Source organism: Pithys albifrons, chromosome 25, assembly GCF_047495875.1.
Source record: "Pithys albifrons albifrons isolate INPA30051 chromosome 25, PitAlb_v1, whole genome shotgun sequence".
Classification (NCBI taxonomy): Eukaryota; Metazoa; Chordata; class Aves; order Passeriformes; family Thamnophilidae; genus Pithys; species Pithys albifrons.
This window is the reverse complement of record NC_092482.1, coordinates 6,520,138-6,544,121: the sequence shown is the minus strand read 5'-3', so window position 1 is coordinate 6,544,121 and position 23,984 is coordinate 6,520,138. Positions and strand designations below refer to the sequence as shown.

The 23,984-nt window shown below is 50.5% G+C and overlaps 6 protein-coding genes across 6 annotated transcripts; 3 read left to right on the top strand and 3 right to left on the bottom strand.

Moving 5' to 3' along the window:
* Positions 1–630: 630 nt before the first annotated feature.
* Positions 631–930, top strand: LOC139682592 (feather keratin Cos1-2-like). Its single transcript, XM_071577052.1, has one exon. It carries the CDS (start codon positions 631–633, stop codon positions 928–930), a length of 300 nt encoding a protein of 99 aa, XP_071433153.1.
* Positions 931–4,823: 3,893 nt separating this feature from the next.
* Positions 4,824–5,132, bottom strand: LOC139682591 (feather keratin Cos1-2). The gene has a single exon (XM_071577051.1). The coding sequence runs from the start codon at positions 5,130–5,132 to the stop codon at positions 4,824–4,826; it is 309 nt and encodes a 102-aa protein (XP_071433152.1).
* A 4,787-nt stretch (positions 5,133–9,919) lies between these two features.
* LOC139682590 (feather keratin Cos1-2) lies at positions 9,920–10,228 on the top strand. The gene has a single exon (XM_071577050.1). The coding sequence runs from the start codon at positions 9,920–9,922 to the stop codon at positions 10,226–10,228; it is 309 nt and encodes a 102-aa protein (XP_071433151.1).
* Positions 10,229–14,121: 3,893 nt separating this feature from the next.
* Positions 14,122–14,421, bottom strand: LOC139682589 (feather keratin Cos1-2-like). The gene has a single exon (XM_071577049.1). The coding sequence runs from the start codon at positions 14,419–14,421 to the stop codon at positions 14,122–14,124; it is 300 nt and encodes a 99-aa protein (XP_071433150.1).
* A 1,914-nt stretch (positions 14,422–16,335) lies between these two features.
* On the top strand, positions 16,336–16,635 carry LOC139682588 (feather keratin Cos1-2-like). The gene has a single exon (XM_071577048.1). It carries the CDS (start codon positions 16,336–16,338, stop codon positions 16,633–16,635), a length of 300 nt encoding a protein of 99 aa, XP_071433149.1.
* Positions 16,636–19,837: 3,202 nt separating this feature from the next.
* Positions 19,838–20,137, bottom strand: LOC139682865 (feather keratin Cos1-2-like). The gene has a single exon (XM_071577508.1). It carries the CDS (start codon positions 20,135–20,137, stop codon positions 19,838–19,840), a length of 300 nt encoding a protein of 99 aa, XP_071433609.1.
* Positions 20,138–23,984: the final 3,847 nt, after the last annotated feature.

The window sequence follows — 23,984 nt, the reverse complement described above, 5'->3', positions numbered from 1 at the left end:
GAAGACCTTGATCTGAGCCTTCTGCCTGTGTTGATGTCTTTCTGCCAAAGAATCTCTGTGCCTCTTATCCTGGCACTTGAAAGTGCTTTCATATAGGAAGGCATGCAGAATTAGCCAGGAAATGAAAAGGCAGCAGTGCAGGAAACCAGGACACAGCCCCTATCATTAGCTGGGATGGTTCATATTTGACATGAGCTGTCAGGAAATTATGACTTCCACAAAGGTGCCTGTTGGCCAGAGGCAGTGCAGGACTGCTATAAAAGGCAGCCCAAGCTTCTGCTCTCCCATTCACCATCTCACATCTTTCTCCTCAGGATTCAGGTGTGTATGAAGCCTCTTCTCCTCATCCTGATGCAAGAGCAGGTCTTTCCTCTGTCGATGTCTCATTTGATCTGAGCATTAAATGCCTTGGAGCTGCCTCTCCTGGGAGAGGGAAGGGGAGAGAAGAATACTCTGCAGCGAGAGGATGGGACTTAGTTGAGGTGTCTCCTGGGCTTGGAGCTGGGCAGTGTAATGTGGGCCAGGAGGTGCCTTGTCTGCAGGCTGGTTGGGTGCAGAGCTGCTTCTCATATGTCTGTGCTTTGTGCTTCTCCCTGGCCTCTCTCCCAGGTGTCCCTGTGAGCCAGAGACATGTCCTGCTGCCAGCCCTGCAACCCTTGCTGCCAGCCCTGCGGCCCGACCCCGCTGGCCAACAGCTGCAATGAGTGCTGTGTCAGGCAGTGCCAGGACTCCGTCGTTGCCATCCAGCCCTCTCCCGTGGTGGTGACCCTGCCCGGCCCCATCCTCAGCTCCTTCCCACAGAACACCGTGGTGGGATCCTCCACCTCCGCTGCCGTTGGCAGCATCCTCAGCTGTGATGGAGTGCCCATCAACTCTGGGGGCTTTGACCTCTCCTGCATCACCAACCGCTACAGATGTCGGCCCTGCTAAAGCTGCTGGCAACGTCCTTGGGCAAGAACCTGCAAGACCTCAAACATGGTTCTGGGCAGGAATTAGAGCTTTGGGACATTGTATCTAGACTTTCTGGGTGTTATCTGCTTCTTCCACTCTTTCATCTCTTTCCTTTGCTGTCTGTGTCTCCCTCAGCCAGTCCAGGGCAACCAGTCACCTTCCCTCCCTCTGGCAGGGCAGGCAGATGGGACACTCTACAGGAGCTCCACTGCATCTTAGTGGGTGCTTCTGCTTCTTTCCACAAGCCACCGCCTTTTCATTTTTAGACTCAATAAAAATGTGCATTCAACCATGGTCATCTGAGTCCTTCTCCTTATGTCTTTGGAAATCCTACCAGTGTTCCCAGGGAAAATGTTGAAGACAGCAGATCCTGCGAGTCCCTGTATTGAATTTTACTTTGGACCTTTAGTGATGGATCTGTCAAAAATACCGCTGGGTTCTCAACAAACAAAGGCCATCATGGAGACACTGGCACCAAAGGGGAGCAGGAGTGGGGATGGAAAAGAGCACACCCTGGGGACAGCCCAGATCCTCACCTCCTCCTTCTACTACCATCCATTCCCTGGTCTGGGGCCCATGATCTGCAGATAGGAGCAGAGGCAGATGAGATATGTACCTCCTACAGTCCCTCAACACAGGCAGGACTGTGCTCCTGCCTAAGATGCAGGGCTGATGTAATTCACAAGTTAGGACTGGTATCAGCCACGCGCAACATATGCAGTGCTAAATGTCTTTTGGCTGAGTTTGTGAAAATGCTTTATGTCATCACTGTTAATTGAAAACATTTCTCCTTTGTATGGATGTCTGTCCATCAGTGCCTTTCTGACTGAAATTGTTGGTCCAACCAGTGGCCAAGAGCATCAGTTAAAGAAATTTGGAGCCTGGTGATCAAAAGTTTTCTGCCATGGACAGCCCACAGAGCAAAGAGTCATAGAAGGTTTGGGGTGAGAATAGATCATACTGCTCTTGGGAGAAAATGAGATGCTGCTTGGCTGATGTCCCATTTATTTCCTGGAACTGATCACCTTAAAGAGACATACACTGGAGACAGGGAATAGCAAAAAGGGACTTGAGCAACTGAACTGTTTTCTAGAAGGCTTCTGTCACAGCAAAGACAAGAGAAATGAGAAGTCCAAAAGGGTGAGTCAGCAGCTCTGAGTTAGACTTCTGTCTCAGGTGGCAGGTGCAGGCACCCAGAGGAGTGTATTGATGGTATGGGCAGGGAGTTATTGCCAAGAATATTTCATAGGATTGCATCATTAAAAGACCCTACTCCAAATACCAGGTGCAGGAACTTTGAGAGAGAGGTTTGCCATAGGTTGGAGCTGCTCCCGGGTCTTGCTTCACCGCCGGTGACTGGCCCTGCCTTGTTGAGACAGCAGCAAAGCCAGGAACTGTCGCTTCACCGGCCATGACTGTCTTTGCCTCATCAGGACAGCAGCAAAGCTGGGAACTGCTGCCTCACTGGGGTCAGAACAACCCGGGTGGTCAGCCGGTGCCGCTGCCAGCCCTGGCCCTCCACCATTGCAAAAGAGAGAACCAAAGTGAAACTGATCACCGCCACAGTGTGGGACCACAGCAGCACATATGGGGAACCCCGGCCATTTGCCCAGACTGACCCACCACCTCCAATCCGACCCATCTCACATCACCCAAATCGCGGTTCCAGATGCTTGTCCATGCTGGGTCAGCCCCTGCTGCTGCTGCTCTGCAGCCCAGCTAAGCCAACGCGGGCCAACACACCGTCCTGGATGCAACTAGTGAAAGGGAACAGAGACTCTGAACCATATATCACTGCTGCAATGAAGACCTGAACCTAAACGGGTGATGTAGAATGGCCACTTCCATAGAGTAACTCCTTGTGAGCAACACAGTTTTTCTTGGGTTTTTGATTTAGCCCCTTGTTTCCCATTAATTCTTTTGTTTAGTTGGGCAGATAGGGATGGTTGACGGGGAGGATCCTTTGGCTTTCTCTTTCGCCTTTGTTCCCAGGGGACTCTTTGAAGCAGTAAATACCCCTTTTTTTCAGTAGGTGAGCCTTTTCTTCTGTATCTCTGTGCTGCTGCTACCTAAATTGTCAGAACACTGTCGTTTTTTTCACTGATACCTTCTGGCTTTTTTGACTCTTTGTGTTAGGGGAGGGAGTTCATTTTATTAGAGTTCCTGTCCACATATTTGTCTTTAGACAAAGACATCTGATTACCCAACACCTTTCAGGGACATCCTGGGCTACCTGGGATCCATTTCCTGGGCCCAGAGTACAGTGGTGCCTTTGGATACAAAGTGAGGCTGTGCCTTCCTGGGCTTAGTATGAGTACTCGTGCTCCCAGTGTAACTGTCCAGACTGATCCTGTTGCAAGCAGACCCCATTGCGGGGAGAAGAAATACTCCTCTGAGGACACAGTCTTGCCCTTCAGTGTGTTCATGTAGTTCCCAAAATTGTGCAGGGTCTGTTGGAGGACACATCTCCAATGGTCAGAGATTGTTGGAAGACCAGGCAGACACTGACTTGCAAGTGAGAGGCACGGATGGGTGAGCAGAGCTCGTGTTGATCCGCTCTCAGAGCACTGGGTGAGCAAGGGAAGCTGAGTTAGAGCAGGGTCATTCTCAGTGTTTGTGCTGTGATAGGGTTGGTGCCTGTCTTGTACCGCTGATGGTGCCCAGTGCCCAGTGAGATGGGCAATGATGGTGTCTATGCTATCAGCTGTGGGATGGAAGGGCATGAGGGGAATCTCACACGGCCCATGGGACACTGTGTGCCTGAGCCACTACTTTTAGCCCACTTGAGCCTTCAGGAGTTTTATTCCTGCAGCCAGGAGAGCATGGCTAAACAAGAGGAGCCGGGCTACAGTGTTTTGCCTCGGACTGAAGTCCAAGGTCTAAAACAGCCCTATTGAAAACCATACCCAAAGGTGTGAATTAAGGATGAAGCCAAAAGTCATTTGTGCCAGCTCAGAGAAGATGGACACCTGAAAAAACTGCATTTACAGTGAGGGAGTCTCTGGCAAGAGGAGAGCCAAAATTGCTGTGTGGATGTTGTGTGCACCATCTGCCCACTTCCCCTCTGCCAGAAAGGTGGTCGTGAGGCCCTGTGTCCTCTGGTGGGGCAATGGTGGCCCCTGGAGGGAGCTGGTTCACAGGAATGGGGACTGCACTGCATGGCATGATTATGGCAGATATTGATCCCAAACTGGAAATCACCTCAGGCACAATGGCTGGACAGCAGCTGGACCCTGCCAAGTGCTGAAGGACTGTATGAGGTACAGGTGTCTTCTGCTTTTGAAAATGTGTGTGCTCCTCATGGCCCCTAAACAGGGCAATGGAACAGGAGGAGAAGAGGAGGCTCTGGGCTGTTCTCCAGGAATTGCCTTTTCCCTTCCCTACTGCTGCCAATCTTTGACCTCTGGTCTACCTAAAAGTCCATTCTTGTGTGGAGTAGCCAGGGATGTTTTTGACAGATCCAAAATAAAAAGAATAAAGTAAAATCCACAGAAGGCACTCCCACTCTGCAATTTCACCAACTTCTACTGTGAGAAGACTGCAAGAGATGACACAGAATGAATGAGGACTCAGTGGCCCAGGTTTTGATGCACAACAAGTTTAATGAGTCTAAAGAAGAACCGAAGGTGGCTCACAGAAGGATACCAGAAGCAGCCACTAAAATGCAGTGGAGTTCCAGGAGTGGAAGGGAAGGCAACAGGTGCCCCACCATTGGCCTGGGGAGACATGAACAGCAAAGGAAAGAGAAGAAAGATTGGAAGAAGCAAATAATGTCCTGGAGAACCAAACACACAGGCCAAAAACTCTATCTCCTGGTCAGCACCATGTTCTGAGTTCTTTCAGGTTCTTGTCCCAGGACGTTGCCAGCAGCTTTAGCAGGGCCGACATCTGCTGCCACCGTAGCACCTGGTGATGCAGGAGAGGTCAAAGCCCCCGGAGTTGACGGGCACTCCGTCACAGCTGAGGATGCTGCCAACGGCAGCGGAGGTGGAGGATCCCACCACGGTGTTCTGTGGGAAGGAGCTGAGGATGGGGCCGGGCAGGGTCACCACCACAGCAGAGGGCTGGATGGCCACGGTGGAACTCTGGCACTGCCTGACACAGCACTCATTGCAGCTGTTGGCCAGCGGGGTCGGGCCACAGGGCTGGCAGCAAGGGTTGCAGGGCTGGCAGCAGGACATGTCTCTGGCTCACAGGGACACCTGGGAGAGAGGCCAGGGAGAAGCACAAAGCAGGGACACATGAGAAGCAGCTCTGCACCCAACCAGCCTGCAGCCAAGGCACCTCCTGGCCCACATTACACTGCCCAGTTCAAAAACAAGGAGACACCTCGACCAAATCCCATCCTCTCTCTGCAGAATATCTTCTCTCCCCTTCCCTCTCCAAGGAGACGCAGCTCCAACCCCTGGGCTAGAACTGCCCGTATCAGCTGCGACATCCTGAGACAAAAGACCTGGTCTTAAAGCAGGAGGGGAGGAGGCTTCCCATTTACCTGAGTCCTAGAGAGAAAGAAGTGAGAGAAGTGGATGAGAGAGGAGAGACTTGGGCTGCCTTTTATAGCTGTCCTGCACTGCCTCAGGCCCACAGGCACATTTGTGGAAGGCCTCATTTTCTGACAGCTCATGTCAAAAGTGAATCATCTCTGTTAATGGTAATGGCTGTGCCCTTCTTTCCTGCACTGCTGCCTTTCATTTCCTGGCCCATGGCACAGGCTTTCCTCTATTAAATGCATTTTTTCTAAGTGCTACGATGAGTGGCTGAAGGATTTGCCATGCAAAAAGATGTCAGCAGAGGAAGAAGTTGGTTCAGATGAAAGGCTCTGGCATCCTTTACGGGCAGGTGATTTGCCCCAAGGTCATTGTTGTGGCCTGCCTGTGGCAAATTCTCAGAAAATGGACACTGCTCTCATGCTTCTTGTACACATACCCAGGGACTGTCATTTGAGGAACATGACCCATTTTTTCCTTTTGCTTCCACCCTCTCTCTGTGGTGGTCACTGTTGAAGTCAGGTGAGCTTCTGCTGGCGAGGGTTGACCCTGTTGCTATACTAAGTGGAGTCTCAGAATAGCGTGCTGGTCTCATTCAACTCATTCCTTCTCTGTGCACTCGCTGTGAGTCCTCTGTGCTTCCATGGTGTACTGAAGTCCTTTACTGGCAGGGTGGTCTTCAGCATCTCCTCAGCAGAACCTTGATGTTTAGTGGCTGCATGCCAGTGATGGGCAGCCCATTTTCAGAGCCTGTTGCTTGCTCTGGATGAGATGGAGGCTTGGTGAGTAGAACAGGAAGGTGCTGGATGTCAAGATCTTTGACTGCTTGTGGAGGAAAGAGGAGGGCCGGCATGTGCAAGAGCCAAAGATCATTGCTGGGATGGAGTGCAGCGGGATTTGACATCCACGGCCAAGTGCTCTGACCTTTCCATGAGCACATCTTCTCATTGTTGGTCAGAGTAGCTGCTCTCCTGTAGGAACTGAAGAGCCATGCCTGGTCCCTGTTTCTTGGTGGAGAGTCAATTGCTCTCTGCATGGGATGGGTGAGTAAGGCCATTCCCACTACTGGGCTTTACTTCTCCTGGCACAGATCAGTGTTTTTTCTAAACTTGAATGTTCCTGTCTGTCTGAAAAGGTGAGCCAGCATTCCCTCAGGAATTTGTCAGACTCCAAGGAGACAGATTTCCATCCGTTCTTATATCAGGCTGGCTCCCCTGAACACAGAGACACAGGGTTGAGTCCTTCACTTGACAACACGGTGAAGAAGTTTCATGTTTTCATGAATGCATTAATAGCTGTGGAGGAGTGCTCAACTTAGTGAGTGTCCCAGAACAACTCAGTTTCCTTGGGCACAGATCATGGCAGACCTCACTCAGCTTTCTTGCCTCTTCCCAGTCATACATGATGAAATCTCCACACAGGGCCCACCTTGTGGAAGAAACTGCCCTTTTTTTTTTTTTTCTTTGCCTGGAGAAAAGGAGACTCAGGACAAACTTCATCACTGTCTGCCATAACCAGTAAAAATGTTGCAGAGATGTGGGTCTTGCTATCATCTGCTAAACAACAGGTCATAGGACAATAGGAAATGGCCTTCTGTTGCAGTCAAGAAGTTTTAGATTGGATAAGAGGAAAAAATTCAGTGCTGAATTTTTTTTCAAGCATTTGAAGGAGTTTTCCAGAGAGATGGTTGAGTCACCACTACTGGAGATAGTTCGGAGATATGTAGATGGGGCACAAGGGAACATGGGTTAGTGGTGGAGTGGGTCGTGTTCAGTTTATGGTTGGACTCAATGACCTTAAAAACACTTTCCTCATTCTATGACTCTGTAGCTACCAGAAGCCTTGGCCATTTAAATTGAACAGTTAATGGCAAGGGAAGGAAGTCAGTACAATTACCACACACAAAACAAGCCTTTTCTGCTGCATAGATCTTCCAACACTGGTGTGGAAAGGCCTCCTCGTTGTCACTGTGTAGAGCAATCAGGCCTGCAGACTTTCCTGCATTTGTTCTTCCTCGCTGAGTGTCCCATGTCGAGATCTGGCACATCAACACTGCTGAATCAAACCTTGTTAATGATTTCCTTGTCAAAAGGGAAACCATTTCTATTCCCTGCTGGCTGGCACTGTCAGTTTTTCCCTTTCTTCCTGATTATCACTGAGTTGGTGATCCTCTCAGGGATATCAATGGAGATGCCACCACCTGAAAACATCTCCATTTCACCACTCCCATGGAAAAGAAAATCTGCTTCCTCCAAGCCCCAGCCTTGTGGACATTGGGTTTGTGGTCACCTTCACCCGGGTGGTCCTCCTGCTGACTGGCTGTTCTGTATCAGGAAAGACACCACTGGGACCCAAGTCCCGTGACTTGGCCTGTGCTTATCCTGATCCAGCTGCTACTTCCACCATGCTGTGTTTTTAAACAGCAAGCTGGAGAACCTGTGCTATGAGGAAGGACTGTAAGAGTGTAGCTTTTCCTCCTCAGAGAACAGGAGGCTTGGAGAGGACCTCATCACAGAATTTTAATACTTCACTTGGGTCTGACAAGAGGACTGAGACTTTCTCAGCACAGGGACTCATGTGGAGGGGCTGCCCATGGGTGTAACAGGCACAGTGAAAAAGAACTGGAGATGATTTGGGTGCTGGCAACAGAGATCAATGCTTGGGCAGCAGGTCTTGTTAGGAGCAGGTGAAGCCTTGGTCTCTGGACACTGCAAGATGTTCCCAGTGGCACATTTTTTTCCAATGGAAAATGGTGAATCTCTGCCCTGAACTGAGGGAAGCAGGAGCAGTGTGGAACCTCACAGGCTTCATGGGATGCTCTGTAGCTGAGCTGTTACTTTGAGCCCAGCAGTGCCTTCAAGAGTTCCTCTTCTGCACACAACAGAGCATGGATATCCAAGGGACGACATGAACTAGAGCGTTACTCAAGGTTGGAGGCCAAGGTGTAAGGAGAAATTTTCAAGTACAACTTGAAAAATATCTGTCAATGTTGTCATTGATAGTGAGCTACAAGTCATTTGCACAGGGTAGATGGACACCTGACCCAAAACTTGAGAGCCTTTTGGAGGTGTTGGACTCACAGGAGTGGGGACTCAATGGCACAGTTGGAGTGCTGCTGATGCCAGTCTGAACTTCTGAATTACCTGAGGCCAGAATATATCAACAGTTCCTGGGCCCTGCCAGGCACTGAAGGGCTGTCTGAGGTGCACATGTCATCTGTCCCTGTGTGCTGCTCATGAACCCTGCCCTGGGTAATGGAGAGGAGGAGAAGAATGAGAAGGAGTGATGGGCTCTTCAGAGGCATTATTGTTTCCCATCCAGGCTGCTGCTGACCTTTGGAGTCATGGTCTCCTTGATGGCCATTGGCTGTGGGGTAGGTGGAGACGACTCCAACAGTTCTAAGGAGATAGTATAAAGGAAAAGCTACTGCAGGTAGTCCCACTAACTGCTTTGCCTAATTTTGTCCCAGAACAGACTGGGAGAGCTGCCACAGAATGAAGGAGGACTCAGAGGGCCAGGCTTGGGTGTACAACAAACTTTCCTTCTAAACCAGAAAAAGAAGGGGCTCACAGAGGGAACCAGGGGCAGCCACTAAGATGCAGTGTAGCTCCTGCAGGGTGTCCACCTGCCTGCCCTTCAGAGAGAGGGAAGTTGACAGGTCCCCTCTATGGTGGTTGAGCAGACACAGACAGCAGAAGAAAGATAAAAAGGTCAGAAATCTCTGTCCTGTCCCCTCACGTGGTAGTCCTTGGGCTTGCTGGGGAGATGCACAGGAGCAGTGCCTGATCCCTGGCAGCTCTGACAGACACAAATCACTCAGAATTAACCCAGGTCAACATCACCTGCCCACATGGGAGGCCAGCAGCCCTTGATGGGAGCCTTCTGCCAGAGCTGACATCTTTCTGCCCAAGAAATAATTGGGCATCTTATTCCCGCACTTAAAAATTTTTCATAGAGGTAGGCATGTAAAACTGGCCAGGAAATGAAATGGCAGCAGTGCAGGAAACCAGGACACAGCTCCTACCATTACCTGGAATGGTTCACATATGACATGAGCTGTTAGAAAATTATGCCTTCCACAGAGGTGCCTGTGTGACAGAGGCAGCGCAGGACTGCTATAAAAGGCAGCCCAACACTCTGCTCTCTCATCTCCTTCTCTTATCTTCTTCTCCTTGGGAATCAGGTAAGTGGGTAGCCTCCTCTGCTCTTCCTACTTCTAGACCAAGTCTTTCCTCAAAGAATATCTCAGCTGATTTAGGCTCTGCTATCCCAAGGAGCTGCCTCTCCTAGGACAGAAAGTGTTCTGCAGAGAGAGGATGGGATTTGGTCGAGGTGTCTCCTTGTTTTTGAACTGAGCAGTGTAATGTGGGCCAGGAGGTGCCTTGGCTTGTAGGCTCGTTGGGTGCAGTACTGCCTCTCATGTGTCCCTGCTTTGTGCTTCTCCCTGGCCTCTCTCCCAGGTGTCCCTTTGAGCCAGAGACATGTCCTGCTGCCAGCCCTGCAACCCTTGCTGCCAGCCCTGTGGCCCGACCCCGCTGGCCAACAGCTGCAATGAGTGCTGTGTCAGGCAGTGCCAGAGTTCCACCGTGGCCATCCAGCCCTCTGCTGTGGTGGTGACCCTGCCCGGCCCCATCCTCAGCTCCTTCCCACAGAACACCGTGGTGGGATCCTCCACCTCCGCTGCCGTTGGCAGCATCCTCAGCTGTGACGGAGTGCCCGTCAACTCCGGGGGCTTTGACCTCTCCTGCATCACCAGGTGCTACGGTGGCAGCAGATGTCGGCCCTGCTAAAGCTGCTGGCAACGTCCTGGGACAAGAACCTGAAAGAACTCAGAACATGGTGCTGACCAGGAGATAGAGTTTTTGGCCTGTGTGTTTGGTTCTCCAGGACATTATTTGCTTCTTCCAATCTTTCTTCTCTTTCCTTTGCTGTTCATGTCTCCCCAGGCCAATGGTGGGGCACCTGTTGCCTTCCCTTCCACTCCTGGAACTCCACTGCATTTTAGTGGCTGCTTCTGGTATCCTTCTGTGAGCCACCTTCGGTTCTTCTTTAGACTCATTAAACTTGTTGTGCATCAAAACCTGGGCCACTGAGTCCTCATTCATTCTGTGTCATCTCTTGCAGTCTTCTCACAGTAGAAGTTGGTGAAATTGCAGAGTGGGAGTGCCTTCTGTGGATTTTACTTTATTCTTTTTATTTTGGATCTGTCAAAAACATCCCTGGCTACTCCACACAAGAATGGACTTTTAGGTAGACCAGAGGTCAAAGATTGGCAGCAGTAGGGAAGGGAAAAGGCAATTCCTGGAGAACAGCCCAGAGCCTCCTCTTCTCCTCCTGTTCCATTGCCCTGTTTAGGGGCCATGAGGAGCACACACATTTTCAAAAGCAGAAGACACCTGTACCTCATACAGTCCTTCAGCACTTGGCAGGGTCCAGCTGCTGTCCAGCCATTGTGCCTGAGGTGATTTCCAGTTTGGGATCAATATCTGCCATAATCATGCCATGCAGTGCAGTCCCCATTCCTGTGAACCAGCTCCCTCCAGGGGCCACCATTGCCCCACCAGAGGACACAGGGCCTCACGACCACCTTTCTGGCAGAGGGGAAGTGGGCAGATGGTGCACACAACATCCACACAGCAATTTTGGCTCTCCTCTTGCCAGAGACTCCCTCACTGTAAATGCAGTTTTTTCAGGTGTCCATCTTCTCTGAGCTGGCACAAATGACTTTTGGCTTCATCCTTAATTCACACCTTTGGGTATGGTTTTCAATAGGGCTGTTTTAGACCTTGGACTTCAGTCCGAGGCAAAACACTGTAGCCCGGCTCCTCTTGTTTAGCCATGCTCTCCTGGCTGCAGGAATAAAACTCCTGAAGGCTCAAGTGGGCTAAAAGTAGTGGCTCAGGCACACAGTGTCCCATGGGCCGTGTGAGATTCCCCTCATGCCCTTCCATCCCACAGCTGATAGCATAGACACCATCATTGCCCATCTCACTGGGCACTGGGCACCATCAGCGGTACAAGACAGGCACCAACCCTATCACAGCACAAACACTGAGAATGACCCTGCTCTAACTCAGCTTCCCTTGCTCACCCAGTGCTCTGAGAGCGGATCAACACGAGCTCTGCTCACCCATCCGTGCCTCTCACTTGCAAGTCAGTGTCTGCCTGGTCTTCCAACAATCTCTGACCATTGGAGATGTGTCCTCCAACAGACCCTGCACAATTTTGGGAACTACATGAACACACTGAAGGGCAAGACTGTGTCCTCAGAGGAGTATTTCTTCTCCCCGCAATGGGGTCTGCTTGCAACAGGATCAGTCTGGACAGTTACACTGGGAGCACGAGTACTCATACTAAGCCCAGGAAGGCACAGCCTCACTTTGTATCCAAAGGCACCACTGTACTCTGGGCCCAGGAAATGGATCCCAGGTAGCCCAGGATGTCCCTGAAAGGTGTTGGGTAATCAGATGTCTTTGTCTAAAGACAAATATGTGGACAGGAACTCTAATAAAATGAACTCCCTCCCCTAACACAAAGAGTCAAAAAAGCCAGAAGGTATCAGTGAAAAAAACGACAGTGTTCTGACAATTTAGGTAGCAGCAGCACAGAGATACAGAAGAAAAGGCTCACCTACTGAAAAAAAGGGGTATTTACTGCTTCAAAGAGTCCCCTGGGAACAAAGGCGAAAGAGAAAGCCAAAGGATCCTCCCCGTCAACCATCCCTATCTGCCCAACTAAACAAAAGAATTAATGGGAAACAAGGGGCTAAATCAAAAACCCAAGAAAAACTGTGTTGCTCACAAGGAGTTACTCTATGGAAGTGGCCATTCTACATCACCCGTTTAGGTTCAGGTCTTCATTGCAGCAGTGATATATGGTTCAGAGTCTCTGTTCCCTTTCACTAGTTGCATCCAGGACGGTGTGTTGGCCCGCGTTGGCTTAGCTGGGCTGCAGAGCAGCAGCAGCAGGGGCTGACCCAGCATGGACAAGCATCTGGAACCGCGATTTGGGTGATGTGAGATGGGTCGGATTGGAGGTGGTGGGTCAGTCTGGGCAAATGGCCGGGGTTCCCCATATGTGCTGCTGTGGTCCCACACTGTGGCGGTGATCAGTTTCACTTTGGTTCTCTCTTTTGCAATGGTGGAGGGCCAGGGCTGGCAGCGGCACCGGCTGACCACCCGGGTTGTTCTGACCCCAGTGAGGCAGCAGTTCCCAGCTTTGCTGCTGTCCTGATGAGGCAAAGACAGTCATGGCCGGTGAAGCGACAGTTCCTGGCTTTGCTGCTGTCTCAACAAGGCAGGGCCAGTCACCGGCGGTGAAGCAAGACCCGGGAGCAGCTCCAACCTATGGCAAACCTCTCTCTCAAAGTTCCTGCACCTGGTATTTGGAGTAGGGTCTTTTAATGATGCAATCCTATGAAATATTCTTGGCAATAACTCCCTGCCCATACCATCAATACACTCCTCTGGGTGCCTGCACCTGCCACCTGAGACAGAAGTCTAACTCAGAGCTGCTGACTCACCCTTTTGGACTTCTCATTTCTCTTGTCTTTGCTGTGACAGAAGCCTTCTAGAAAACAGTTCAGTTGCTCAAGTCCCTTTTTGCTATTCCCTGTCTCCAGTGTATGTCTCTTTAAGGTGATCAGTTCCAGGAAATAAATGGGACATCAGCCAAGCAGCATCTCATTTTCTCCCAAGAGCAGTATGATCTATTCTCACCCCAAACCTTCTATGACTCTTTGCTCTGTGGGCTGTCCATGGCAGAAAACTTTTGATCACCAGGCTCCAAATTTCTTTAACTGATGCTCTTGGCCACTGGTTGGACCAACAATTTCAGTCAGAAAGGCACTGATGGACAGACATCCATACAAAGGAGAAATGTTTTCAATTAACAGTGATGACATAAAGCATTTTCACAAACTCAGCCAAAAGACATTTAGCACTGCATATGTTGCGCGTGGCTGATACCAGTCCTAACTTGTGAATTACATCAGCCCTGCATCTTAGGCAGGAGCACAGTCCTGCCTGTGTTGAGGGACTGTAGGAGGTACATATCTCATCTGCCTCTGCTCCTATCTGCAGATCATGGGCCCCAGACCAGGGAATGGATGGTAGTAGAAGGAGGAGGTGAGGATCTGGGCTGTCCCCAGGGTGTGCTCTTTTCCATCCCCACTCCTGCTCCCCTTTGGTGCCAGTGTCTCCATGATGGCCTTTGTTTGTTGAGAACCCAGCGGTATTTTTGACAGATCCATCACTAAAGGTCCAAAGTAAAATTCAATACAGGGACTCGCAGGATCTGCTGTCTTCAACATTTTCCCTGGGAACACTGGTAGGATTTCCAAAGACATAAGGAGAAGGACTCAGATGACCATGGTTGAATGCACATTTTTATTGAGTCTAAAAATGAAAAGGCGGTGGCTTGTGGAAAGAAGCAGAAGCACCCACTAAGATGCAGTGGAGCTCCTGTAGAGTGTCCCATCTGCCTGCCCTGCCAGAGGGAGGGAAGGTGACTGGTTGCCCTGGACTGGCTGAGGGAGACACAGACAGCAAAGGAAAGAGATGAAAGAGTGGAAGAAGCAGATAACACCCAGAAAGTCTAGATACAATGTCCCAAAGCTCTAATTCCTGCCCAGAACCATGTTTGAGGTCTTGCAGGTTCTTGCCCAAGGACGTTGCCAGCAGCTTTAGCAGGGCCGACATCTGTAGCGGTTGGTGATGCAGGAGAGGTCAAAGCCCCCAGAGTTGATGGGCACTCCATCACAGCTGAGGATGCTGCCAACGGCAGCGGAGGTGGAGGATCCCACCACGGTGTTCTGTGGGAAGGAGCTGAGGATGGGGCCGGGCAGGGTCACCACCACGGGAGAGGGCTGGATGGCAACGACGGAGTCCTGGCACTGCCTGACACAGCACTCATTGCAGCTGTTGGCCAGCGGGGTCGGGCCGCAGGGCTGGCAGCAAGGGTTGCAGGGCTGGCAGCAGGACATGTCTCTGGCTCACAGGGACACCTGGGAGAGAGGCCAGGGAGAAGCACAAAGCACAGACATATGAGAAGCAGCTCTGCACCCAACCAGCCTGCAGACAAGGCACCTCCTGGCCCACATTACACTGCCCAGCTCCAAGCCCAGGAGACACCTCAACTAAGTCCCATCCTCTCGCTGCAGAGTATTCTTCTCTCCCCTTCCCTCTCCCAGGAGAGGCAGCTCCAAGGCATTTAATGCTCAGATCAAATGAGACATCGACAGAGGAAAGACCTGCTCTTGCATCAGGATGAGGAGAAGAGGCTTCATACACACCTGAATCCTGAGGAGAAAGATGTGAGATGGTGAATGGGAGAGCAGAAGCTTGGGCTGCCTTTTATAGCAGTCCTGCACTGCCTCTGGCCAACAGGCACCTTTGTGGAAGTCATAATTTCCTGACAGCTCATGTCAAATATGAACCATCCCAGCTAATGATAGGGGCTGTGTCCTGGTTTCCTGCACTGCTGCCTTTTCATTTCCTGGCTAATTCTGCATGCCTTCCTATATGAAAGCACTTTCAAGTGCCAGGATAAGAGGCACAGAGATTCTTTGGCAGAAAGACATCAACACAGGCAGAAGGCTCAGATCAAGGTCTTCTGGAATTCTGTGTTGGTGTGTGATATTCACCTTCATCATTTCTGAGGGTGTTATTAGTGGCAAAGTTGATAGGAAATGTGCACCATTCTTGTGCTTCTGGTCCACGTACCCAAGGACTGCCATGTGAGGGGACTTGAAAGAGATTCTGGACGTGTTTCCCTTCTTCCCTTCTTTCTCTGTGCCTTAAATTTGCTGGTTTTGCCTCCCCAGGCCACCCTAGTGGGGACCTGTCACTCTCCCTCTCTCTAATGGGTAGGCAGATTTGATACACCGAAGGAGCTGCTCTGCATCTTAGTGGCTGCTCCTGGTGCCGTCTGTGAGCCAACTGATTTGCTTCTTTAGTCGCACCCAAGTTGTTGTGCATCCAACCCTGGGCCCCTGAGTCCTCCCTCATTCTGTGGCAACTGAGATACAGTGGAGCTCCTGCAGGGTGTACATCTCCCTGCTGTACAGAGTGAGGGTGTTCGAGGGGTCCCCTGTAGCGTGGCCTGGAGAGGTGCAGACAAGAGATATGAGGGAGAAAGCAGGGATGGTAGAAGTGAAAAAGGTCCAAAATCTCTGTCATGTCCCCTGATATGGCAGTCCTTGGAGATGTGGGAGAGAAACAAAAGAGCGGTGCCATTTCCTGAAAACTTTGGCACAGACGAACCACTCAGAAAAGAACAAGGTGAACATCACCTGCCTGACATGTTTATGTTCCGGAACTCCTTGGGCCTCTAATCGTGGCACTTATGAGTTCTTCATATAGGAAAGCACCTGGAATGCACCAGGAAATGAAATGGCAGCAGTGCAGGACACCTGGACAAAGCTCCTGCCATTAGCTGGGAAGGTTCACACCTGACATGAGCTGTCAGAAAATTATGACTTCCACAAAGGTGCCTGTTGGCCTGAGGCAGTGCAGGACTGCTATAAAAGCCAGCCCAAGTCTCTGCTCTCTCATTCACACTCTCATCTCCATCTTCTCAGGAATCAGGTGAGTAGGAAGCCTCTTCTCCTTCTCCTGCTTCTAGATCAGGTATTTCTTCACTGCATGTCTCATCTGATTTGGGTTCTTCTAGCCCAGGGCTGGGAACTGCTTCTCTTGGGAGAGGGAAAGGGAAAGACGTTCTGCAGAGGGAGACTGGAACTTGGCTGTGGTGTCTCCTGGGCTTGGAGCTGGGCAGTGAAATGTGGGCCACGAGGTGCCCTGGCTGAAGGCTGATTGCGTGTAGTGCTGCTTCTCATGTGTCCCTGCTTTGTGCTTCTCCCTGCCCTTTCTCCCAGGTGTCCCTGTGAGCCAGAGACATGTCCTGCTGCCAGCCCTGCAACCCTTGCTGCCAGCCCTGTGGCCCGACCCCGCTGGCCAACAGCTGCAATGAGTGCTGTGTCAGGCAGTGCCAGGACTCCGTCATTGCCATCCAGCCCTCTCCCGTGGTGGTGACCCTGCCCGGCCCCATCCTCAGCTCCTTCCCACAGAACACCGTGGTGGGATCCTCCACCTCCGCTGCCGTTGGCAGCATCCTCAGCTCTGAAGGAGTGCCCATCAACTCTGGGGGCTTTGACCTCTCCTGCATCACCAACCGCTACAGATGTCGGCCCTGCTAAAGCTTCTGGCAACGTCCTTGGGCAAGAACCTGCAGGACCTCAGAACATGGTTCTGGGCAGGAGATAGTGCTTTGGGACATTGTATTTAGAGCTTCAGCAGATTGTCTGCTTCTTCCACTCTTTCATCTCTTTCTTTTGCTGTCCTTCTCTTAGCAGGCCAGTCCACGGGAACTTATCACCTTCCCTACCTCTGCAGGGCAGGGATCTGGACAGGCTGCCTGAGCTCCACTACATCTTAGTGGGTGCTTCTGGTGCCCTCTGTGAGCCACATTCTTTTTTTCTTCTTTAGACTCATTAAATTTGTTTTGCATCCCAGCCTGGGTCTCTGAGTCCTCCTTCATTCTGCACAACTCTTCCAGTCTTATATGGGAAGAAAGATGGAGGAAGCGGAGGGTGGGACTTCCTGCAGTGGACTTTGTATTGTGCATTTTGTGAGAGAGCTGTAAAAATCAGCCCTGTCAACTCCACAGTGAAAGGGCTTTAGGAGACCATGGGTCTAAAGAGTGTTAGCAGTGGGCATGGGAAACAACAATGCCTCAGACACTACCATTACCTCTTGTCTTCCTTCTGCCCTCCATTGCCCAGTTTAGGGTCCATGAGCAGCACACATTCTCCAAGATAGATGACACTCGTACTTCATCTACAGGCCTGACATGAGAATGTCCAGACATTCAGGGCTGAGGTTATTCCCAGTTTGGGATCAGTATCTGCCACAACCAGGCTATGCAGTGCAGTCCCCATTCCTGTGAACCATTTCACCCCAGGGGCTACCATGGCCCCAGCAGAGCACACAGAGACCGAAGGCCCACTTTCTGGCCAGCACACCTCCAATTACAGACAGAGGGGAAGTGGGCAGTTGGTGCACTGAGCATGTCCACAGTAACCTGGGGATGCTCTGCAGGCCAGTGACCCCCTGACTCCTCATGTTTTTTTCAGGAGTCCGCCTTCCATGAATGGAAGTAAATGGCCTTTGGCTTCATTGTCTGTTCACATATTTGGGTATGGATTTTAATAAAAAGTTTTTAGACTTTGGACTTCCGCCCCAGGAACAACTCTAAATCATGGCATTCCTTGGGTGTCCATGGTCTCCTGGTTGCAGGAAAGAAATCTCCTGAAAACACAGCTGGGCTCAAACTAGTGGCTCAGGCAAACAACACTCCATGGACCACATGAACTCACACCCTGTGCTTTCCTGCACAAACACCATTGTCGTCCATCTCACTGAGCACTGGGCACCTTCAGCGGTACAGGACAGGTATATATAGAGCACAAACACTGAGAATGACCCTGCTGTTACTCAGCTTCCCTGTCCCCCCCAGTGCTCTGACCAAGGGCCAGTCCCAGCTGTGTTCGTATACCCTTTCTTCTCACTAGCAAGTCAGCGTCTGCCTGGTCTTCAATCCTTGGCCGTTGGAGATCTGTCCTCCAACAGACCTTGCACGCTATTGGACACCACATGGGCACAATGACGGGCAGGGCTGTGTCCTCAGAAATGTATTTCCTCTCCAATATGATGGGTTCTGCAGGAAACAGGACCAGTCTGGCCAGTTACACTGGAAGGACAATATTGCTACTAAGCCCAGGAAGGAGCAGCCCGGCATAGATCCATGGCCCCATTGCATCCTGGGCCCAGGATATGGACCCCATGTACCCCAGCGTGGACTCTTTAAAGCACAGCAGAACAGTCCCTCAAAAATGTTAGAGAAGCAACATGGTCTTCTGGGAACCCGCATCTGCCTCCTGAAACAGAAGTCTGATTTGGATCTGCTGACTCAGCCTTTAGTGAGTCGCATTTCTCTTGGCTATGACAAGAGAAGTTCAGTTTCTGAAGAGCCCTCTTGCTAGTCCCGGTCTACAGTGTATGTATCTTTAGGTGACTAATTCCAGCGGAAAATCCCCAAACAAATAAACTTAGCCAAGCACATCTCATTTTCTCCCAGCTATGAACGTCTATGTTCTCAGCTGGAAACCACATGGGCACAATGAAAGGACGGTCTGCGCAGAAGGTACTTTTTTAGGGGAAAATAGGGGATTGGGGTAAAATCGTAAGACAGGAAGTTTAGATTAGGTATTAGGAAGAAAGTTCTCCCTGTGAGGGTGCTGAGGCACTGACACTGGTGGCCTGGAGAGGTTATGGTCGCTGCATCCCTTCAAGTGTTCAGGGCCAGGTTGAATGGGGCTTGGAGCAGCTTGTTCCAGTGAAAAGCATCAATGCCCTTGGCAAGTGGATTGCATTAGATGAACCATATGACTCATTCTCATCCAAAAATTTCTATGACTCTCTGCTCTGTGGACTGTCCATGGCAGACAACCTTTGTTCACCAGGGTCTGTCTTCTTTTGACTGATGCTTTTGGTCACTGCTTGGATCAATGGATTCAGTCGGGAAGGCACTGATGGACAGACATCCATACGTCGGAGAAATGTTTTCAATTAATAGTGAAGACAGAAATCATTCACACAGACTCAGCCAAAAGTCATTTTTGACTGCATAGCCTGAGTGTGGCAGATACTAATCCTAACTCATTTATTATTTCAGCCCTGCATCTCAGACCAGCACTTTTGCCTGTCTCTGTTTAGGGACTGTAGGAGATACATATCTCATGTGCCTGTGCCTCTGTGTGCTGGCCATGGACCTCTGATGGAGTCATGGAGTGGAGGAGAATGAAGGTTGTTGGTTGTTCCCAAAAACTGTCATTACATGTCCCCACCCGAGCTACCCTTTAGACCCATGGTGTCTGTGATGATCATTGGCTTTGGAATAGCAAGGGATGTTTTCCTTAGGTCCAAGGAAAAGGACACTATATGGAGCTCTAACCTGGCCTTCCTCCACCTTTTTCCCAGGTTAGACTGGATGTCTTGCTAAAGAACAAAGGAGCCTGTGGAGGGCCAACGTGGATGTGCAAGAAATTTAATGGGTCCAAAGAAGAAAAAGAAGTGGCTCATAGAGAGCACCAGGAGCAGACACTAAGATACAGTGGAGCTCCTGCAGCCTGTCCAGCCGCCTGCCCAAAGAGGGAAGAAATGTGACAGGTCCTCCTGGGTTGGACTCAGGAAACATGGAGAGGAAAGGAAAGAGATGGAAGAGTGGCAGAAGGAAACATCATCCTGAAGCTCTAAAGCAGTGTCTCACAGCTCTATCGACTGCCCAGTGCCATGTTCTGAAGTCCTGCAGGTTCTTCCCCAAGGACAGTGACAGCAGCTTTAGCAGGGCCGACATCTGTAGCGGTTGGTGATGCAGGAGAGGTCAAAGCCCCCGGAGTTGATGGGCACTCCATCACAGCTGAGGATGCTGCCAACAGCAGCGGAGGTGGAGGATCCCACCACGGTGTTCTGTGGGAAGGAGCTGAGGATGGGGCCAGGCAGGGTCACCACCACGGGAGAGGGCTGGATGGCCACAGTGGAGTCCTGGCACTGCCTGACACAGCACTCATTGCAGCTGTTGGCCAGTGGGGTCGGGCCACAGGGCTGGCAGCAAGGGTTGCAGGGCTGGCAGCAGGACATGTCTCTGGCTCACAGGGACACCTGGGAGAGAGGCCAGGGAGAAGCACAAAGCAGGGACACATGAGAAGCAGCTCTGCACCCAACCAGCCTGCAGCCAAGGCACCTCCTGGCCCACATTACACTGCCCAGTTCAAAAACAAGGAGACACCTCGACCAAATCCCATCCTCTCTCTGCAGAATATCTTCTCTCCCCTTCCCTCTCCAAGGAGACGCAGCTCCAACCCCTGGGCTAGAACTGCCCGTATCAACTGCGACATCCAGAGACAAAAGACCTGGTCTTAAAGCAGGAGGGGAAGAGGCTTCCCATTTACCTGAGTCCTAGAGAGAAAGAAGTGAGAGAAGTGGATGAGAGAGGAGAGACTTGGGCTGCCTTTTATAGCTGTCCTGCACTGCCTCAGGCCCACAGGCACTTTTGTGAAAGGCCTCATTTTCTGACAGCTCATGTCAAAAGTGAATCATCTCTGTTAATGGTAATGGCTGTGCCCTTCTTTCCTGCACTGCTGCCTTTCATTTCCTGGCCCATGGCACAGGCTTTCCTCTATTAAATGCATTTTTTCTAAGTGCTACGATGAGTGGCTGAAGGATTTGCCATGCAAAAAGATGTCAGCAGAGGAAGAAGTTGGTTCAGATGAAAGGCTCTGGCATCCTTTACGGGCAGGTGATTTGCCCCAAGGTCATTGTTGTGGCCTGCCTGTGGCAAATTCTCAGAAAATGGACACTGCTCTCATGCTTCTTGTACACATACCCAGGGACTGTCATTTGAGGAACATGACCCATTTTTTCCTTTTGCTTCCACCCTCTCTCTGTGGTGGTCACTGTTGAAGTCAGGTGAGCTTCTGCTGGCGAGGGTTGACCCTGTTGCTATACTAAGTGGAGTCTCAGAATAGCGTGCTGGTCTCATTCAACTCATTCCTTCTCTGTGCACTCGCTGTGAGTCCTCTGTGCTTCCATGGTGTACTGAAGTCCTTTACTGGCAGGGTGGTCTTCAGCATCTCCTCAGCAGAACCTTGATGTTTAGTGGCTGCATGCCAGTGATGGGCAGCCCATTTTCAGAGCCTGTTGCTTGCTCTGGATGAGATGGAGGCTTGGTGAGTAGAACAGGAAGGTGCTGGATGTCAAGATCTTTGACTGCTTGTGGAGGAAAGAGGAGGGCCGGCATGTGCAAGAGCCAAAGATCATTGCTGGGATGGAGTGCAGCGGGATTTGACATCCACGGCCAAGTGCTCTGACCTTTCCATGAGCACATCTTCTCATTGTTGGTCAGAGTAGCTGCTCTCCTGTAGGAACTGAAGAGCCATGCCTGGTCCCTGTTTCTTGGTGGAGAGTCAATTGCTCTCTGCATGGGATGGGTGAGTAAGGCCATTCCCACTACTGGGCTTTACTTCTCCTGGCACAGATCAGTGTTTTTTCTAAACTTGAATGTTCCTGTCTGTCTGAAAAGGTGAGCCAGCATTCCCTCAGGAATTTGTCAGACTCCAAGGAGACAGATTTCCATCCGTTCTTATATCAGGCTGGCTCCCCTGAACACAGAGACACAGGGTTGAGTCCTTCACTTGACAACACGGTGAAGAAGTTTCATGTTTTCATGAATGCATTAATAGCTGTGGAGGAGTGCTCAACTTAGTGAGTGTCCCAGAACAACTCAGTTTCCTTGGGCACAGATCATGGCAGACCTCACTCAGCTTTCTTGCCTCTTCCCAGTCATACATGATGAAATCTCCACACAGGGCCCACCTTGTGGAAGAAACTGCCCTTTTTTTTTTTTTTCTTTGCCTGGAGAAAAGGAGACTCAGGACAAACTTCATCACTGTCTGCCATAACCAGTAAAAATGTTGCAGAGATGTGGGTCTTGCTATCATCTGCTAAACAACAGGTCATAGGACAATAGGAAATGGCCTTCTGTTGCAGTCAAGAAGTTTTAGATTGGATAAGAGGAAAAAATTCAGTGCTGAATTTTTTTTCAAGCATTTGAAGGAGTTTTCCAGAGAGATGGTTGAGTCACCACTACTGGAGATAGTTCGGAGATATGTAGATGGGGCACAAGGGAACATGGGTTAGTGGTGGAGTGGGTCGTGTTCAGTTTATGGTTGGACTCAATGACCTTAAAAACACTTTCCTCATTCTATGACTCTGTAGCTACCAGAAGCCTTGGCCATTTAAATTGAACAGTTAATGGCAAGGGAAGGAAGTCAGTACAATTACCACACACAAAACAAGCCTTTTCTGCTGCATAGATCTTCCAACACTGGTGTGGAAAGGCCTCCTCGTTGTCACTGTGTAGAGCAATCAGGCCTGCAGACTTTCCTGCATTTGTTCTTCCTCGCTGAGTGTCCCATGTCGAGATCTGGCACATCAACACTGCTGAATCAAACCTTGTTAATGATTTCCTTGTCAAAAGGGAAACCATTTCTATTCCCTGCTGGCTGGCACTGTCAGTTTTTCCCTTTCTTCCTGATTATCACTGAGTTGGTGATCCTCTCAGGGATATCAATGGAGATGCCACCACCTGAAAACATCTCCATTTCACCACTCCCATGGAAAAGAAAATCTGCTTCCTCCAAGCCCCAGCCTTGTGGACATTGGGTTTGTGGTCACCTTCACCCGGGTGGTCCTCCTGCTGACTGGCTGTTCTGTATCAGGAAAGACACCACTGGGACCCAAGTCCCGTGACTTGGCCTGTGCTTATCCTGATCCAGCTGCTACTTCCACCATGCTGTGTTTTTAAACAGCAAGCTGGAGAACCTGTGCTATGAGGAAGGACTGTAAGAGTGTAGCTTTTCCTCCTCAGAGAACAGGAGGCTTGGAGAGGACCTCATCACAGAATTTTAATACTTCACTTGGGTCTGACAAGAGGACTGAGACTTTCTCAGCACAGGGACTCATGTGGAGGGGCTGCCCATGGGTGTAACAGGCACAGTGAAAAAGAACTGGAGATGATTTGGGTGCTGGCAACAGAGATCAATGCTTGGGCAGCAGGTCTTGTTAGGAGCAGGTGAAGCCTTGGTCTCTGGACACTGCAAGATGTTCCCAGTGGCACATTTTTTTCCAATGGAAAATGGTGAATCTCTGCCCTGAACTGAGGGAAGCAGGAGCAGTGTGGAACCTCACAGGCTTCATGGGATGCTCTGTAGCTGAGCTGTTACTTTGAGCCCAGCAGTGCCTTCAAGAGTTCCTCTTCTGCACACAACAGAGCATGGATATCCAAGGGACGACATGAACTAGAGCGTTACTCAAGGTTGGAGGCCAAGGTGTAAGGAGAAATTTTCAAGTACAACTTGAAAAATATCTGTCAATGTTGTCATTGATAGTGAGCTACAAGTCATTTGCACAGGGTAGATGGACACCTGACCCAAAACTTGAGAGCCTTTTGGAGGTGTTGGACTCACAGGAGTGGGGACTCAATGGCACAGTTGGAGTGCTGCTGATGCCAGTCTGAACTTCTGAATTACCTGAGGCCAGAATATATCAACAGTTCCTGGGCCCTGCCAGGCACTGAAGGGCTGTCTGAGGTGCACATGTCATCTGTCCCTGTGTGCTGCTCATGAACCCTGCCCTGGGTAATGGAGAGGAGGAGAAGAATGAGAAGGAGTGATGGGCTCTTCAGAGGCATTATTGTTTCCCATCCAGGCTGCTGCTGACCTTTGGAGTCATGGTCTCCCTGATGGCCATTGGCTGTGGGGTAGGTGGAGACGACTCCAACAGTTCTAAGGAGATAGTATAAAGGAAAAGCTACTGCAGGTAGTCCCACTAACTGCTTTGCCTAATTTTGTCCCAGAACAGACTGGGAGAGCTGCCACAGAATGAAGGAGGACTCAGAGGGCCAGGCTTGGGTGTACAACAAACTTTC

Excerpts from the sequence above, each read along its gene's own strand:
- LOC139682592 (XM_071577052.1), top strand. The coding sequence starts at position 631 with ATGTCCTGCTGCCAGCCCTGCAACCCTTGCTGCCAGCCCTGCGGCCCG.
- LOC139682591 (XM_071577051.1), bottom strand. The coding sequence starts at position 5,132 with ATGTCCTGCTGCCAGCCCTGCAACCCTTGCTGCCAGCCCTGTGGCCCG.
- LOC139682590 (XM_071577050.1), top strand. The coding sequence starts at position 9,920 with ATGTCCTGCTGCCAGCCCTGCAACCCTTGCTGCCAGCCCTGTGGCCCG.
- LOC139682589 (XM_071577049.1), bottom strand. The coding sequence starts at position 14,421 with ATGTCCTGCTGCCAGCCCTGCAACCCTTGCTGCCAGCCCTGCGGCCCG.
- LOC139682588 (XM_071577048.1), top strand. The coding sequence starts at position 16,336 with ATGTCCTGCTGCCAGCCCTGCAACCCTTGCTGCCAGCCCTGTGGCCCG.
- LOC139682865 (XM_071577508.1), bottom strand. The coding sequence starts at position 20,137 with ATGTCCTGCTGCCAGCCCTGCAACCCTTGCTGCCAGCCCTGTGGCCCG.